The 19,577-nt window shown below is 36.8% G+C and overlaps 1 protein-coding gene across 11 annotated transcripts in view; it reads left to right on the forward strand.

The window, feature by feature from the left end:
• RGS7 (regulator of G protein signaling 7) overlaps positions 1–19,577 on the forward strand; it is a 412,379-nt gene that overhangs the window by 276,102 nt on the left and 116,700 nt on the right. For 9 of the 11 annotated variants that reach the window (XM_057507876.1, XM_057507877.1, XM_057507871.1 and 6 more), the window contains one exon: positions 10,887–10,937. The exons of the other annotated variants lie outside the window; for them this stretch is intronic. In XM_057507876.1, the coding sequence (XP_057363859.1) occupies positions 10,887–10,937 (51 nt within the window). The remainder of the gene's footprint in view (positions 1–10,886; positions 10,938–19,577) is intronic. 11 annotated transcript variants of the gene reach the window in all.

Raw genomic sequence — 19,577 nt, forward strand, 5'->3', positions numbered from 1 at the left:
TATATGATGATGGATATGTTCTGTATCTTAATTGAAAAGGTGCGTACATTTGTCAGAACTTGTCAGATTTTATATGTAAATCTGTGTGTTTTGGTGTACATAAATTATACCTCTGTAAAAGCAGGGCTGTACATTTTGGTCAACTTAAACTTCTGCATTTTGCTTTCATTTTGAGCAACTTCCAAAAAATGGTTGAGAAATTTGAGCCAGCAGTGAAAGATGGCAGCAGCCATCATGAAGCATGGGAGAGGGGGTGTCCGTGAGCACAGGTTCCTGGTGCTCCTGTCCTTCCTCCCGTCTCAGGCCGTGTGAAGTCCCTCATGTGCTTGCCCCACTGAGGGCTGGTCTTTGTCTGTTGGGACACAGACATCTCTTTCCTTGCCTCTGCTTCCACTCACTGAGTGCTTGGAGGTGTCTCATATTCCTTTCACCTTTTCCTCCCAGGGCGTCAGTGTCTCCATTATCAGATACTATGCCTTCATGATTAAGTGAACAAATAAATGAATGAGTGAGTGGATGGAAAATAAATTACTGAGCACCAGTAAGAAAGACTGAGGTGGGAGACTGTACATTTGTAGTGGAGGCTGCGAGTTGCCGTGGATTCTTCAGGATTTCCAGCCCGCATTGAAGTAAAGGCACAGAGTCAGAATAGTTCTCTTTCTCCTTTCTTTATAGCTACCTTCCCTTATGAGGCAGGGAGCTCCTTCTAGGTAGGAAGGATGCCTGTCTAAGGTTGTTTTCTCATTATGCTCAGAAAAATGCTAAATGAATTTGGTTTAATGGTCAGGTGAGTAGTCCCATAACACATTGCTGGAGTCAAGGCAGAAGTGATAAGGAGAGCCCTTTCTCAAAGGTTTAAAACTGGGTCCTGTTTTTTGTCATAATTATATTTTGATATAACCCAGAAGGCCCAGGTAGAACAAAGCACTTTATGGGATCCCGTTATCCTCTACACCAAGGCCTTTTCTAAAAGTAAAGGGTGGCGACCTTCAGGAATCTGCACACACTTGCTCAGAACACCAGAGTATCAGGTTATATTGGTATCTTTTTTGGGTGGGTTTTTTTTACAAACAATGCCAAATGAGTATATTTGTGTATGTGTGTGTGTGTGTGTGTGTGTGTGTGTGTGTGTGTGTGTATGAGTGTATCTATTTATGCACAGGGTAAAAATTTTAAATAGTGGATTTATAATTTTACAAATAATATATAAAATTATCCTGCAAATAGACTGAACTAACAAGTACATGAAAGTTCTGGTTTCCAATTCCTTTCTCAAAGTGGTGTATTATGGATTTTTTTTTTTTTATTTTGCCAGGTGTGTTGAGTGAAAATTGTTATTCACATGTTGTTTTAATTAAAGTACCAATGAAATTATTCATCACATAATATGGACTATTTGTATTTGATTTTTTGTGTATATCTTGTTTGCCATAGTGGCTGCATCAGTTTATATGGTACTAGGTTTTCCTTTACTCCGCACCTTCACCAATATTTGTTAATGTCTTGTCTTTTTGATAATAACCATTCTGACAGGTGCCAAGTGATAGCGCATTTTGGTTTTTGATTTGTATTTCCTTGATGATTAGTAATATTGTGCATCTTTTATGTACCTGTTGTCCATCTGTGTGTCATCTTTAGAAAAATGTCTGTTCAGATCCTCTGCCCATTTTTAAATCTGTTTTTGTTGTTTTTTTATGAGTTTTATGAGTTATTTATATATTATGAATATTAACTATTATCAGATATGTGATTTGCAAATATTTTCTCCCATTCAGGTTGCCTTTTCATTTTGTTGATGGCTTCCTCTGCTATGTAAAAGCTTTTGTTTGATGTGGTCCCATTTGCTTATTTTTGTTTTTGTAGCTTTGCTTTTGGTGTCAAATCCCAAAATTCATAACCAAGACCAATGTCAAAGAGCTTACTGCCTGTGTTCTCTTCTAGGAGTTCTATGTTTTCATGTCTTCTTACATCCAATCTCTAATTCATTTCAAGTTGATTTTTTGTATTTTGTATATGGTATGAGATAGTGATCCAGTTTCATTCTTTGGCATGTGGCTGTCCAGTTGTCCAACACAACTTATTGAAGAGACTGTCCTTTCTCCATTGTATATTCTCAACTCTTTTGTCAAAATTAATTGACTACATATGTGTAGGTTTATTTCTGGGCTTGTTTTTAGTGTTTCATTGATCTATGTGTCTGTTATTATGCCAATACCATACTGCATAGTAATGTTTTAAAGTATAAAGTTTGATGGGTTTTGACATTAATATATCTCTCAAACCATCCCCACAATCAAGATAGTAAGCATTTCCACCCCCACCCCAAGGTTTCCTTGTGCCCCTTTGAAATCCATCCTCGTTATCCTTCTCACCTTCCTAGCCCCAGTCCCCACTGACCTTGTCAATCTAGGTTAATTTTCATTTCATAGAATTTTATAAAAACAGAATCATAGGCTATGTATAACCCAGAAATTGAACTTGCAGGCATTTATCATAGAGAAATAAAGATTTATTTTCACACAAAAATCTACACAGAAATATTTATAGCATCTGCACTTTATCATACATAAAAGCCAAAACTAATAGGTGAATGATTAAACAAACTGTGGTACATCCATACCACAGAATAATACTCAGCAATAGAAAGGAATGAACTATTGATATATTTAACAACCTGGAAGAATTTTCAGTGACTTCTGCTGAGTGAGTGAAGAAAGAAAAAGTCAATGTCAAAAGGTTGCATACTATATGAACCCATTTACATAACTTTCTTAAAATGACAAAGTTGTAGAAAGGAAAATAGATTAGTGGTTACCAGGGATTAAGAAAAAATAGTGTGACTATAAAGGGCATCATGAGGGACACTTGCAGTGATGGACATGTCTTGTGTCTTCACTGTACCAATGCCAGTATTCTCGTTGTGGTACTGTACTATAGGTTTGCAAAATGTTACCCTTTCGAAGAAATTTTGTAAAGGATACATGAGACCTCTCTGTATTACTTCTTACAACTGTATGTGAACCTATAATTATCTTCAAGTATAAAGTTGGATTAAGAAGTACCTAGGTATAAGTCCTTAAAAATATGTATATGAGGAAAACTATAAAACTCTGATGAAAGAAATAAAAAAAGAACTAAATAAATGAGGATATATTCCATGTTCATGGATAGGAAGATTCAATATTCAAACCAACTGGATCTATAGATTCAATGGAATCCCACTCAAAATCCCAGAAAGTTATTTTATGGACATGGACAAATTGATTCTAAAATTTGTATGGAAAGGCAAAACACCCAGAATAGCCAATACAATATTGGAGGAGAAGTACAAAGTGCCAGAGGACAGGCACCTATGTTAAGACTTCCTATGAAGCTATGGTAACCAAGACAATGTTGTATTCATGGAAGAATAGACAGATCAATTGAATAGAGCAGAGAGCCCAGAAATAGAACCACATAAATATAGTCGACTGGTCTTTAATAAAGGAGCAAGACAACATAATGGAGCAAAGATATTCTTTTCAACAGATGGTGCTGGAACAATTGGAAAACCTTGTGCAAAAAAATGAATCTGGACACAGACCTTACACCATTCATAAAATTAACTCAAAATGGATAACAAATCTAATTATAAAACACAACACTATAAACTTCCAGAAGATAACATGGAAGAAAACCTAGATGGCCTTTGATGTGGCAATGGCTTTTTAGGCACAACACAAAAGCCATGATCCATTAAAGAAATAATTGATAGACTGGACTATCATTAAAACTAAAAAATTCTGTTCCATGACACTGTCAAGAGAATGAGAAGATAAGTCATAGCCTGGAAGAAAATATTTGCAAAAGACACATCTGATAAAAGACTGTTATTCAGAGTATACAAATAACTCTTAAAACTCAACAATAAGAAAACAAATGACCTGGTTAAAAAATGAGCCAAAGACTTTAATAGATATCTTACCAAGGAAGATACCCAGATGGCATACATGCATAAAAGATGCTCCACCTCATATGTCATCAGAGAAATTCAAATTAAAACAGCCACAAGATATCACTATACACCTGTTAGAATGGCCAAATTCCAGAACACTGACAACACCAAATGTTGGTGTAGAGCAACAGGAAGTCTCATTCATTGCTGGTGGGATTGCAAAATGGTATAGCCACTTTGGAAAACAGTTTGGTGGTTTCTTAAAAAACTAAACTTATTCTTACCATATGATCCAACAGTTGTGCTCCTTGATATTTACTCAAAGGATTGAAAACTTATGTCCACACAAAAGCCTGCACATGGATGTTTATAGCAGTTTTATTCATAATTGCCAAAACTTGGAAGCAACTAAGATGTCCTTCACCTTAGCTCAGGCTTAGTCACTCTAAAATGGATGATTTATAAACAACAGAAATTTATTTCTCACAGTTCAAGAAGCTGGAAGTCCAACATCAGGGTACCAATATAATTGGTTCCTGTGAGCGCTCTCTTCTGGGCGGCAGACTGCCAGCTTCTTCTATCTGCACATGGTAGAAAGAAGGCTAAGGGAGGTCTTTGGCCTTTTCTTCTATTTCTTTTTTCCCCTTAGCTTTATTGAGGTATAACTGACAAATAAAAATTGTGTATATTTAAGGTGTAAAATGTGATTTTTAACATACATATACATTGTGAAATTATTACCCCAATAAAGCCAATTAGCATGTCTATACCTCACAGTTACCATTATTTGTTTGTGATGAGAACACTTAAGATCTACTCTCTTAGCAAATTTTAAGTATACAATCCAGTTTATTAAGTATAGTCTGTTCATTAGAACCATGCTGTTCATTTGATCTCCAGAACTTAATTCATCCTGCATAACTGAAACTTTGTGCCCTTTGAGCAACATCTCCCCACTCCCCCACCCTTCTAGTTCCTAGCAAACACCATTCTATTCTCTGCTTTTATGCGTTTGACTTTTTTAGACAAAAATAAGAATCTAAATTCCAATGTATTAGCTAACTCAAAATTCATAGTTATATTTGCCCATGTACACTTTTATTTATTATTTATGTCATTTCTATGAGTCTAAAGAACTGTAGAATCAGAAAATAAAATATAAATAAAATAAAATAGTCCCTTAAAGGGATCCTATATCCCCAAGCTGAGGAAATACTGCAAACTAATTTTCTCTTGGGTTTTTACAGGGCTCTCTTTTGCAGTAAAGGCTATATCAAGGAACTGTTTTTTTCTCTTCCTTCGCCTACATCCACAGCATTTCCCACATGTCCTCTCACCATCTCCTACAAGAGACACAAGTACTTCTCAGAACATGATTTGGAAAAACCTGCTCTGATGACCCGTAATCATCTTGAGTTCTGAGAGAGGGTGGGAATCACTGCTTAGGGTCATCCTGATATTCTTTTATCTCCTCATTATTTTCATCTTTGCTGTTTGTTTTCATAGCTTCTTAGGCTTTGAAGAGGCACAATGCCCTTGCTTAGTGTCTGAAGAAACCTTTCTATAGTTTAAAGAGCTTATACATCAAAGTTTAAAAGTCCGGATAAATTTCCACGATCTTGATTAAATATCTGCTCCAAAAAACAACCAAGGAGCTCTACCCCATAACTCTGACCTGCTTCATTGTGCTCTGTAGAGAGAAATAAGTTTTTACTTTCCCTCTTCAGTAGACGCTAGTAGTAATTGCTATGAATCTTTGAACTTTCATCCCTTTGATTTGCAGATTCAAGTTTTATTTACAAGGGCCAACATTTTTTTTTTTTCTGCTTTCAGAGCAAGGGCCATAGAACTCTGAAGAGTCAAGAACCTGGGAAGAAAATAATAGTCAACCAGATAATTTGCTTTTTGCCATCACATCTACACATGTATTTAAATTTCTCCTTTCTACATTTTTAAGGTGTTGTAGACCAAAACCTAAAATGTGTCTCAGATTAACCAGTCAGATTTTTTATCATTACTCTACCATTGGCCTTTGGATTTCAGGGGTATTATTAGCTATTGGAAGATTGAAAGATGTGCTTTTATATTATAAGTTTGATCCAGTTTCAAGCTCTGATCAGCAGTTAATTTTAATTCTATGAAAACTGGATAATCTTCTCTAAATATAACTGATACATAAAAATCCAGACACAATAGCACTCACCTGTAGTTTAGTTATTCATTTTAGAAAGTAAATTCTTTATTCAAAAAGATACCTGCTCATATAAAAATGAAATCACATACACATCACTTTCAAATAGCTCTTTCAGTGAACATAAAGGGAGTTTATTGCCATGCAAAAAAAAAAATGTGTTCACACTCTGCTTTTCAGGAATATAATAATTCCACAGAATGAAACACATTTATATTCATAACAAATAACACCATGTTCATTTCATTTAAAATGTGACATACTTTTGAGCTCTACTCCCCATCTTTTCTGCCTTTTTTCTAATGGACATCTAGAAGCTGAAGATCTGGAAGGAAGCTGTAGTTTGCACCCACATCTGCCAAGCACCCTTGTCTCTGAAAACGGCTTCCATTCGTGCCTCCCACCAACATGGCCTTGGGTTTGCACTCTGATCCTTTTTGCCACAGTTAATTGATAAGAAGAGACCCTTTCCCAAGCTGAGACCCTCCATCAGGAATTAGGAATTGTCCTCTGAGGTTTCAGCCTCAAACTGCCTGCTGCCGTCAGTAGAGGAGATGGAACCCCAGAAGCTGTAAAACTTTCATGACCCCCTTTGAGGATGGGAAATGGCAAAGGCTATTTTTTAGAAATAATAGTCCGGCAAGGAACCAACATGAGAGGAGATAAGTGTCTGACCAAACAAAAATGCATAGACACAGATGGGTGGTTGCCAGGGCAGAGAGGGGTCAAAATGGGTGGAGGCAGCCAAAAGGCACAAACTTGCAGTTATGAAATAAGTCCTGGGGATGTAATGGATGGCCTGGTAAATGTAGTTCATAATACTGTATCATATATTTGAAAGTTGCCAAGAGATTGAATTTTTAAAGTTCTCATCACAAGAAAAATAATGTCCAACTGTGTATGTGGGATGGATATTAACTAGGTTCACTGGATGATTATTTCACAGTATATACAAATATTGACTCATTATGTTGTACACCTGAATCTAGTATAATGTTGTCTATCATTATAGGTCGGTTAAAAAGAAGGTGTCGATGCCTTCAGCCAAAGACCACCAGAAGCACACTTATGATTGAATAAGTCAAGTTTATTCCTTCTTGCAGTGAGTGAGAAGGAAAGCCGTGGGGTGTCTCAGTAACAAACATGCCATCCTTTCGTAAACTTTATAAGAGTAGGCTCTGGAGAGGGGAATCTTGCTACTCATTCATCCCTTCTTTTAACACCTACTGATCATCTTTTATATGTCAGACACTAGACTGGCTGTTTGGGATTCAGAGATGAACAACACACACCCCTGACTTCAAGAAACTCACTGTTACACAGGAGAAGACAGACAAAAATTAGGAGAGGATGGTAAAACCATTAACTGGTGTAAGGAACGATGAGGATACTAATAAACATAGAGGAAAACTCTTTGCCTAGTAAGGTGAGATGGGGGTCCGCGGAGTAGACTTGCTGAAGTAGTGAATGTATGAACTGTATGGAGTCAGGAGGGATTTGCTAAAGAAAAAAGCGATGGAGAGGGAATGGTACTAGAAAAGCCATGGAAGTAAGAAACAGTACAGCATGTTGAGAACTATGAGCAACATGTGAGGAACAATTTAGCTTGTTTGTTTTCCTTGTTCTCATTTGAAACCATAGATTACTGGGATACAATAATAAAACCCTACTGCTTCTGCTAAGTAGTGGGAACACATAATTTTGTAACTCTGAAAGTGATACATGCCTCCAAGAATTCAAAGCGAGAGTGTGGGCACTGATCAGAACCACACTTTCCAGAGGCTGTAGTCAGGAGATGCTTCTTTTATCTCTCAGGATAAAGATAATTGTTGCATCTCTTAACTCGTTTCACGCAGTAGCTAATCAGTAGCTCTCTTGGCAATTTTTAAAAAAGAAATGGAAAAAAAAGAAATAAATACTGCATGTTACTGTGAGGACTTCAGAATAAAAATAAATGCAATTCTAAAATATTCTGGATATATACATTTGTACATGAAAATTTTAGCAGATCTGCCCACTGGTTAACTAAGCATAAGGCTGAGAAATTGCTAGAAATGTGCCTTCCTACACCCCTCCTGGCTGTAATGATCCCTTTTAAATTTGAATCACAGTTCTCAACATGACTATGATGGCACATTTCTCTCTCAGTCTTGTGGTTCCATTAAGATGTTGGAATTTTTTTTCTCTCTCTCTTTCTGTCTCTTCTTCCCTCAACTGGGAGTTAATGTCTTGTTGTCACAGATGCAAGGAGAGGAATATGGTGAACTTGGATATACATTTTACAATCAAATAATAATTCTTAATGTTCTAACTGAAAACCATCTCGGGGTGATCACATAGCAGTAATACCATAATTGCATCTAAGTGAAATTGACAAGGGGTCAAATGGACTCTTCAGAGCTGAACTGAGAATACAACCCAGACAGAAATGCTCAAAACTAAGTTTCCTATTTCCCAAATTAAATGTAGTTTTAAATTAGGCTTCCTTGCATTTCTTTCTGCTCAGAAAAAGAAAAAAAGAAAAAGAAAAGAAGAAAACTTTAAAAATTTTTTTCTCTAAAAACATTTGTAAATCATTTTCACACTAAGAAAAATTTATAGTCCTGGAACCAATATTTGGCTACTTCAAAAAAATGGAAAACTTCCAGTGGCTGCTCACATATGTTCCTCAGATAGATGCTCAAATGTGAAAAATGAGCAGGATGCCTGGAGACAGTGCATAAAATTTGGGTACCAAGATTCTACATTGGTCAAGGTTCAGTACATACACACTTGAAAAAACTGAGTTCTTTCCCCTTTTCTTTTTCAAAGGAGGAACATGCCTCAAGATAACTTAGGTGATATGGCTAAACACAACACGCTGGTTTCCCTTCCTACCCTCAGAGCTTCTTTTAGATCTCGAGGAATCCATCCTCTGAAATGCATTTAAATCAGTGGTAGCTGTAAAAGGAACAGTTATAAAATAATGCAAGTTAGATTAAACACAGGAAAATACTTTTAAATGCACACATATTGAAATAAATGGAGGATGTGAGTGTTTTCAGGACATTATTGTCAAGTTTGATAATCAAGTTTGTTTTGAAGTTACTTTGAGACTATTTTGTTTCAAACAGATAGAATTATTTAGCCATTGTTAATGTAACTTACCTGCCACATCTCAGGTGGGTAGGCCAAAACTTCAGCCAGTCTCCAAGACAGATAGAAATGGAATGTGGTTCACACATCATTTCATTCTTGCCGTCCTGATGCAACTTGCTCTGCATACAACACTATTTTCATATATATCTTTTGTTGTTTTATCTAGAAATGGATCATGCTGAAAGCCAAATTTAAATAGAAATGAGCATCTTAGGTATATCAACTCCTCTACTAACTATCATTTATGCTCATATTTTCACCATCCTGTTTGTCCACAACGCTCCAGGTGGAAACCTTGAGTTCTCTTTTGATCCTCCCACTGGCTACCCCCATTCCTAATTAGTCACAGTCCTGAGAACAACTCTCTGATTTTGCTTTAATTGCTAAAATTTAATTAAATTTAAATTTAATGTAGTTTAACTAGTTCAGCTTGAACACTAAATTAGTTCAAGCTTTATCCTTGAATTCTGGATTACAACCAGCACAAGTATTGCCTGTCCACTTTATTTCTGACTGGCCTGGGGCACTCCACATATATTGTCAGTCATGTTCCTTAAACTGCATTGATGGTCCTTCTCCTGCTCAAAAAAGATCACATGTCTCTATCTCTGCCTAATTTATAGGGGGAAAAAAAATCCAAATTCATTAACCTGGAATTCAAGACCTGCTGAATGCTTTGTGAATGCTTTTATTAGTTTTAAGTTCCTATATTCCTAGCACATAGAATATAGAAAGTGTGCAATACATGTTTTTATTGACTGCTCTCATTTTAATTTTACCATAGGCCCTTTAATTTTACCAAGTTTCTGTCTTTTTTATATATCAAAATCTAGCTCAGTCAGTTTCTGCAGACCCACCCTCATTTCCTCTGTATGAAGTGAAAACATACATTCGCTGTCACAGGTTATTAGGCTCATGCTGTGCTCCACATATACAAAGATGTATATGATACCCAGTTTTCAAGGTACTAACTCTAAGGCTGTGATCAAATAAGCAGTTGTAGTGTTGTGTAATCTACACAAAAATATAAGACTGCAGATTCCAGTGAAGTTCCACTGAGGGTGGTATAAACTCAGTGAGCAAAGGTGAGGGCCAAGGAAAGTACTATTGTGTAAACGAATCTTGAGTGTCTTGGAAATAGTGGGCAGATGTTTTCAGTCAATGAGAATAGTTCTATAAAGATACAGAGGCGTGAAACACCCAAAAGCTGATAACATGTTTGACTTGGCTTAAGAGTAGATACAAGGATAGAGTAGAGACAAACAGAAATGAGACAGGGACCATTTTATAAGGTATTAGTTATGTCATGCTAAGAATTGTATGTAACACATACACTCAATGAACAAATGAATGACTGGCATTATCAACTGCTGGTATATTAAGTCTTTATGTTTAAATATTTCACATTTAATTGCTTACGAGTTACACCTTGGTTCATTAAATAAAAACTAGGTATTCACACTCTGTTTTCAGTACTCCATATGTGCCTGGATTTTAATCTATTATTATAACAATTTGAAACATTCCTACTAAGATGAGTACCAAAAAATAAAGAGTTCTTAAAGTTAACATGTATAAATAAATGTTCACGTATATTTGTGTTTTTCTTTGTTCTTTTTCTAGGGTCAGACATTGTTCAGTGGTTAATAAAGAACTTAACTATAGAAGACCCAGGTAAATAAATCATTTTCCCATTAATATAATGATTTCTTTGTGGCTGTAAAATATATGTTTTCTCAGGGCTAACATGATAAGCAAGCAAAGCTGAAAATTTGTAATTACATTTAAACTATGCTTAGCATTTATGCACATTTTATAATAATCAATATATATTTAACTCAATTTTATGTAGTGAATTTTTACAATTTTTCACACATTGAATGTTCATTTTATAAAATTTGATTCAAGCATTTGGCAATTGTTGGAACTAATAAGCTGTATATGTGCCCATAAATAATTGTACATTTAATTTATAGCAAGTGATTATGAAGTGACAAACTTTCCCTCCATAAAAAAAAAATAACAGTAAATTTCATTAATTTGTAATTTTTGCCTTAACTCCATTTTTGCTTGAGGTTTGAAAGCAATGTTATTTATCATTTTGATTTTTATAAATTCGGTTTTTATAATTTAGATTTTTTATCATGCCTTGCCTGCATGATTTTTTTTTTTAATGCTTTTATTTAAGTCATGAACCCATTCACTGTGGTAGACATTATTCTGCAGCACTAAGCTGATTTCCAGAGTTTAGGAGGAGTTTCTACCAGGCTACATTTTGCATTGCCTAGAACAGATTCCTATGTACATGAGGCATTTAATGACTTAAAAAAATTATATAAGCACCTTCTCACGTGGTAAACAATTCACATCACTGAAATCAATATAAGATGGAGTTTGTTTAGAGACGATACTAAGAAAAAATAACAGAAAAATTTAGGATTACAGTGGCATGGTAGAGAAAGATGGCCATAAACCAACTCATAATATCCCATCCCTTTGACCTGAACAGAATCCAGCGTGGTTTTGCTCCTGCCTCTGGTGATCACCACCTTAGAATGGTTTAGAAATAACAGTACGTGGAGTTGCAAATTGTTTTTCCTCACTTTTAAAGCTATGCTATCAGAAAACATAGCTCTTGTTCTGTTCATAAGTGCCTGTGAACATCCCGTGCTCCTTTGGTACATAAGCTTTTAAAATACTTATTCTAACAGATTAAATGGTATTACAACAATTAAGATGAAACAGTGATCGCCCACATCGTATGATTGCTAAATGAAAAAAAGGAGGTAATTCTTGAGAGAGGAAGCCATAGCGTAACCAAGTTTACGGCTGACCTTCACTGCACTGGTGTGCCTGACTTTACAAGCTTGTAACACCAAACGATGCCCCTGGTGCTAAAAAAATAGATTGGCACAGTCATTCATAAATAGGAAACTTCTAATTTACAAAGAATATTATTGCTCACAGGGTAAAGTGGATTCAAGTTAGTACTAAAATTGTACTTTAGAAGTACATTGAGAAGGGAAAATATACGGATACAATAAGCTAGGAAGAAGCAGTAGTAGTAATTTACACACGAGATAATCAGTTTAGCTATAATGTTTATGAAAGACTGATTTCATTTGCTTGCCGAACTGAAGTTGTAGAGCTTCATTAGGAGTGTGTAAAAAAGATAACACCCATCTTATCCAGGAAGGAACAGACATGTTATTTAATCATATTTATGATAGGCTAGAAAATTAGTTTTGGTTTGGTTGACTGGCTTTTCTGAATGAACAAATTCACCCTCTATAGAACAAAAGGCTCTATGATAGATTTTTTAAAAAGTAAGAAGCACCCATTGCTTGTTCTGAAGACAGAAGAGATTTTACACACAGGAAATTAATCTGACAGCATGATTCTAATTAAATACGGTCAGGAACGTAGCTGACATCATGAAAATTACTTTGATGGCTGCAAGTATGAAATTAATCATACCCTTTTGGAACTGCATATGACGGGAGACTAAATAGTTATTATAATGCCAGGTCTAATTTAACCCTATAAATTCTCTGAAGACATTTAAAAATAAGAGAGAAACCCATGCCAGCTTTCTACCTTGTATTTTGTTAGCTGGTCAAACTGTTTTTAGACCTCTAAGGATCATTAGAAGGTCTAGATGTCAGCAATTCGTTGAAAGGAGTTTGTGGCAAGTTGGAAGAAGAGAGCCTGGCTATAGGAGCAGGTTCTGATGGCCCACGTAGGGGTGAGAGAGAGGGCTGCATGATATTCAGGGTCTTATCGAGGACCAGTGTGTTCATATGATTTGTATAGTTAGTGTTCCGTATTTTATTAATGAATACTTCATGCCTTTTCATCTCTATTACAGCATTTCATGCACATTTGGCTGAATGTTTTACCAGAAATTTTGGTACTATTAGACAATTGGTTATATTGTATTAGTCTTTTAACATAAAGGTAGATTTGAACTTTAATTAGAATTAAGACTCTTCAGTTATGTTTACGTACATATATATACATTTACATATTTATATAATACACAGGATTAGTCTAAAGTTTTTGTTTTCATCTACCTCTTGAGTCCATTTTCACAATTTATATTTTTCTAGGAAACATTCTTTTCCTCATGGATGTATTCTGGCTTTTTTTACTTGACACTTATTTTCTGATTTCCTACTACAGGCCTGGCACTGGGAATGCAGGATAAACATTCCTGCCTTGAAGGACTTGATTGTCTTTGGCTTCCAGGGAGTCAGTGTTTTGGCTTTCTTCTTTTTCACTGCCCACAGTTGGGCCCCAGTCTTCTGGATGGTTCTCCACTGTCCAGTTCATCTATAAATGTTGGCATGTCCACATGTCATCCTAGGTACCTTTCCATTCTCCACATACACACTGCTGCTAAGTGACATATGCCTAGGATGCCCAAGTTCATAGCCTTCATGCTGACCTCTCCATGGGGCTCTGCACTCATTTATCTGATGCCTACGAGACTCTCTCACAGAGGGTCAAACATGACCAAAGTAGAACCCTGACTCCCCCTCCCCCCGCCCCCAAAACTCTCCTTCCCCTCTTCTCCGACCCGTTCTGGAGCTGAGCCTTCTCCCCAAGAACATGATGTGCCTTTCCATTTGCTTAAGTTTTGGTCTTTCAGGTATACTGTAAAGTTCCCTTATACAGGGTTTGTATATTCCTTGTTAATTGTATTTTGTGTTTCTATTAGAAGGAAACTTGCTAGAGGGCAGGTGGAAATAATAGAGAACTGGAGGAAAAAAGACAATAGATGAAAATTAAAAATTAAAAGTAATAGGTTGATTCTCTATTAGTGGGAACAAAGAGTTGATTTTTTTATTCCCTTATATCTACTGACTGGTTATTTGTGCATATGAAACTTATTGACTTGTGTATGTTTATTTTACATATCCCTATTTTAGCAAATTTTATTTTTGTTAGCATTTGTAACTAATTTATTGCAAAGCTAGAATACTTCTCCCAGTGGTATTTCAGGGTTGTATGTGTCTGTTCAATTCCCAAGCCCTTGCATATCTGACAGTAACTTTTGTTGCCTGTGTGTATGTTGGTATATAGATAATACATATCAGTATCTGGATACAGAGGAGATGAGAGAAAGTTCCTTCTTTAAAACACTATAGATATTGGTTCAGTGCGCCCATGTTTTCAATATACTGGCAAAATCAGAAGAAAACTAAATTTCCATGTATATATGAAAAATTTCATGATGATTTTTCATATATATGTGTATATATTTTTCTCCTACTTAGATTCATGTAATGTCTTCCCAATCCTTGAAATTCGAAATGAAAGTACACAGTTGCTAGAAACTTATGTTTTTTTATTTCACATATATGTATTATCTGCTGAATCATTTAACTCTATTGATTCAGGTTTTCTTAAGTTAAAGAAAAAACTTTTTCCTGTTCTATGGTAAATGAAGAAAGCCTCACTTTCTTCATTTTTGAAATGGACATCATAATCATGCCTGCTTCCCTGAAAGTTAAAGAATTAGTATATATACAGCAATTATGACTACCATATCTGTTACATAATAAGTGCTCTGAAAATATTAACAATTACAGTTATTTTTGTATCTGTGTTGTTATTCTGTGTAATTATTTTCCTGTTCATTTGTTCTGGTTTATTCTTTGGAAGTAACATTTGCTTGTATGTTTCATCCCATTTTATACCCCAGTTATCACTTTCATCATTTTCATTCTCAGCCTTCTCCCTTCCTCCTCCCTCTAGCATTTATTGTCCCTTATAGCATTTATTCTAAATTTCCTTCATTGGCAGTTCAACTCTTTGTTGCCACTAATAGAGAATCAACCTATTACTGCATTTTTAATTTTCATCTATTGTCTTTTTCCCTCCAGTTCTCTATTATTTCCACCTGCCCTCTAGCAAGTTTCCTTCTAATAGCAGTGTGTCTGCTAAGTTCCCTTTCATCTCTTTCCTAGTATGTCAATGTCATTCACCTTTAAAATTTTACACAGAGAAGATACTGTCACAAGTTTACTTCGTGGCATTTTGTGTCATAGAAAGGTGTGTGGCATTGTTTTGTGAATTACCTTCCCATTTATTCTCCCCATATATAAAGGATTCTACATAGTCCTGATGCTGCTATTGGCAGGGCGAGTGGACAGCCCCTCGGTTACTCAATCCCATAATTTCCCTCTGTTGCAGTTGGAGCTGCAGTGCCCGTAATATTAATTTGCCTGAATAGGTTACTTTTTTGACAGACTGAGCATCACTGGAAGTGTGAACAGTGCCAGCCTCAGGACTTCATTGTGGTGCCACACTGGCTGTGAGCATGATGGACCCTTTTCTGGGGGCCACATTCCCACCCTGTATGCTGCTTTGTCAGTTGCCCAGTTGCCTGCAAGCTGTGACTAAGCCAGGCTTTTGTCATGCCGGCTCTCTGCCGCGGTAAAGAGAAGCTCTCCCCACATGTACTTTCACTATTGGGGGAGCCCCTTCCACTGCTGTGGGATTCCTCCACTGCATGAGACCCCGGGCGGTGGGCTCTCCTCGCTCCCGTGTTCTGACCTGCCCAGAACAGGTGTGGGGCTCTCCCAGTGATCTTGCACTACTGTCGAGCTTTTCTAGGAGGGTGTTGTTAGACTTTGGGGGCGTGATTTTTGGCGCCCCTCTCTAGTTTTTCAATACCGAATGCAGGTTTTTATTTGTGTGATTTTTTTGGGGGGGGATTGAGAGTTATAAACTTTACTTATGGTTCCAGAAATTAATACTTTTATTAATACCTTTCAACTATATTACTAAGAACATAGAATATATCTGAATATAGTCTATGAAAAATTTTTCATATATATATATGAATATATATGAAAATGTAAAGTGATGGACTTAGCGCTTAGCTGATAGAGTAAATAAAATGGCACTTTGATTTCTTAGTAAGAAAACCTGGTGTGCATCCCTTTTTGATAGGGCAGGAGGGTGAGGAGGAAGTCAGCCCTGGGTGAGTATCTGTCCACAGTGACATACCCTGGGGAGCGTGTTGTCACCAGCGATGTCTTCCACTGGTTGTCTTATCAGTTGCTTCTGTGCTGTTTCTTGTTCCCATGGACAAGGCCTCCTCCTGAATGCTGACAATCTGCATGAGCCAGGCTCAGTTTAGGGACAGAGTAAGTGATCCTGCCTCAAACTGGGAGAGTATGCTGTCCTTCTAAGTCTCAATGGTATTTTTCTATTTTACTCTCAGTTGCATGAGAATAACTCTGCTGTTCTCCTGCCACTCTAGGTGTGGGATTCTTTGAGGCTGTCCATGGGCCTTCCTGCCTGGACATACCACACAGTCCTCGTGTAGACCATAAACATTCAGTTCTGCCATCCCGGGATTCAGCCAACAGACCGAGAGACCCAGTGTCAAGTAGGGAAAGAGCTTATTCAACAAGCCGGCAGCTTGGAAGGTGGGAGGACTGTTGGCCTAAAGGCCCATCTGAACTCAGGGTTGATTCAAGCTCCTTTTATGCTTGGGAAAGAAGGAGTGTGGTGGGGAGCAGGAGGTGACAGACAACTATGGGTGGGCATCTGGGCATCAGCAAGGATCTGTGGAGGTCTGGGAGACTCCCCATCCTTGGTCAGTTAACTCCCTTCATTGCAAGTCCGGCCATCACATTACTACAAGCTCTTGAAAGGACAAGTATTGTTTTACTTCTAAAGCTGTATACAAAATTATTAACAAGCCTATGTGCAGAGCTGAAGTTATTTTCACAAATCCAAAAGGGAGCATTGATTAAGGGTCTTGTGGCAACTTTCATTGTCTCTCCTTGGTTTGTCTTTGGACTATTTCTAGCTCTAAACTCCAGAAACAAAATAGACAATGTTGCCCTATCCATCAGTTTTCCTTATCTTGCTCCTGGGAGCCTGCAAGGAGCTAGAGGCCCAGCTTTAACTCTTGCAGTATAATCCTCTGGGTCACCAGGTCTTTAATTTGGGAAACAAGGAACAGGTGGTTTTGCTCTTGGATGTAATACGTTTTGTTTATTATTCCCATTGTTTAAAATAGTATTCTATCATTTCAATCAGCTTTTGCTATGTAACAAACCACCCCAAAACTTAGAGGCTTAAAGTGAACAACCATTTTATTTAGCTCATGATTGAGTTGGCTGGTTATCTCTTCTGGCCAGGGTCTACTTGTTTGATTTCTGCTGGACTTCCTGATGGACTTTAGCCATCCGGTAGGTGGCTGATCTAGGATTTTTGGCATACAGCTGACACTTGAGTGATGAGAGGTTTAGGGTTGCAGACCACTGCTCCCCCATAATAAAAAATATGCATATAACTTTGACACCCCCAGAACTTACCTACTAATAGCCTAGTGTTGACCATAAGTATTACCAATAACATAGACAGTGATTAACATCTATTTTGTATATTATATGTATCATATACTCACAATAAACTAAGCTAGAGAAAATAAAATGTCTTTTTCAAATTGTTACAAACCTCCAAATGTTTTTCCAACATATTTATTGAAAAAACCCACATATACATGGATCCATGCAGCTCAAAACCACATTGTTCAAGGGTCAGCTGTATTTGGTACCTGGTAGTTAGCCAGCTTATGCATCTCATTCTTTTATCTTTCAGCCTGCTAGCACTGGCTCCTTACCATGGTATTCTCAGGGTTCCGTGCACAACACAAGCTTCTGCTTGTCACATTTTATATTGTTTCATCTGCCAAGGCAAGTACCATGGCCAAATCCAGAGCCAGTGTGGGGAGGAACTATCCAAGAGCATGGATGCAGAGGCGTGTGAACAAATTCCAACCATTGCCGCAAAATTCTTCCATATCTATATTTTTTTGCCTTTCAGATCTGCCCTTTCATAATACATCCTACTAGCTTTTAGGTTTGATTTGCAAAATCATCCTCTGGAAACTGTTCCTTTTTTTCTTAGTACATATTACTGTATGTCTACTATCATATCAATTATCGGTGATATTATGGACATGGAGCAAATTTATCAAAGGAAAGAGCGTCAGTGAAGTTTTCATTCTTCACAAAATGATTGACAGGCATCAATAACTCCTTGACATCATCCTGCTCATCTGTGATCCTTGCTGCTTCTCCCTAGTTGGATCACCCTTGCCAAACTCTTGAAGGGATGCTGACCCAGGTGAGGAGTACCTTAAGATCCTCAGTCTAAAGAGTAGCTGGACCTTGAAATGAGCCTCAGTATGAACCCTGGATATCAAATAACATGAAGTATTTGTGTTCCCTGAGTGGCACCGTGCTCCTCCTTTCCCCTTTTCTCCATCAGCCCATGCTCCTGGAGATCCTAATATTCCTCAAGAGACTTCCTGAAATAGATGGTGGGTCTTGGGCTCTGCCGTCCTGCTTGAGCTCAAATCTGGATTCAAGTACTTGCTGGCTATGGGGCATTGGGCAGGTTACTTAATTTCTCTATATTTTTCTTCATCAGTAAAATGCTTTCAAAAAAGTATTGTGTTTTGTGAAGCTTATGTGAGTCATCATGCAAGTGTGCCAGAATCTTGATTTTATTTTTACAAAGGCCAAATTCTTTGAAAACTGAACATTTTCAAGCACAGTTAACTAAGCTGAATTCTTTAAAAAATGCATACAATTTTATGCACTAGCCTTCAAACACAACCTACTCCATGAAGCCTTCTCTGTACAATTCAGCTCCCACTGGTTTTTCTTTACCATGAATATTTATCAGAAATATTTATATTTAATACTATTCAACTTGTCATTTATTTTTATTATCTTTTCTTTTTGTATTTCACATGTTGATTTGACTGCTCCGGTTGAATCTAAACAATATATCCTCTCCAGTTTATTGACTGAAGTGGCAAGATCAGTTCTCAACAGTCACTTAATATTTTACTAATGAGAATCTACTGAAGTGACTCCAAGTTTATAGTAACCAGTGAGTCAGTTTGTGAGCCCCTAAATAGATGGGGAAAAATGAGGAGAAAGAAATTTGAAATAAATTTTTCTTCATCAAAACCAAACCCAATATAAAAGAAATGGTTTAAAATGTGCATAGAAGGTAAGATTAAGGATAAATATGGATTTATCCAGGACAAAGTCTTAATTTTGAGTCATAGCAAAATTTCTTCCTCTAGAAGTATTGTCTATTATAAAAATACCTGGAAAATTGAGATTCAGACCCGTCAACCAGATGTTTTGCTAACACATCATCAAACTGAATTGAGTATCTTAATTGTCACTGAATTAATTAAATGAACCCATTATGTTCACCATTACAGAGAGAATCTGTCATCTATCTTCCAATCCTGCTACAAGTCCTCAG

Source organism: Manis pentadactyla, chromosome 9, assembly GCF_030020395.1.
Source record: "Manis pentadactyla isolate mManPen7 chromosome 9, mManPen7.hap1, whole genome shotgun sequence".
NCBI classification, from domain to species: Eukaryota; Metazoa; Chordata; class Mammalia; order Pholidota; family Manidae; genus Manis; species Manis pentadactyla.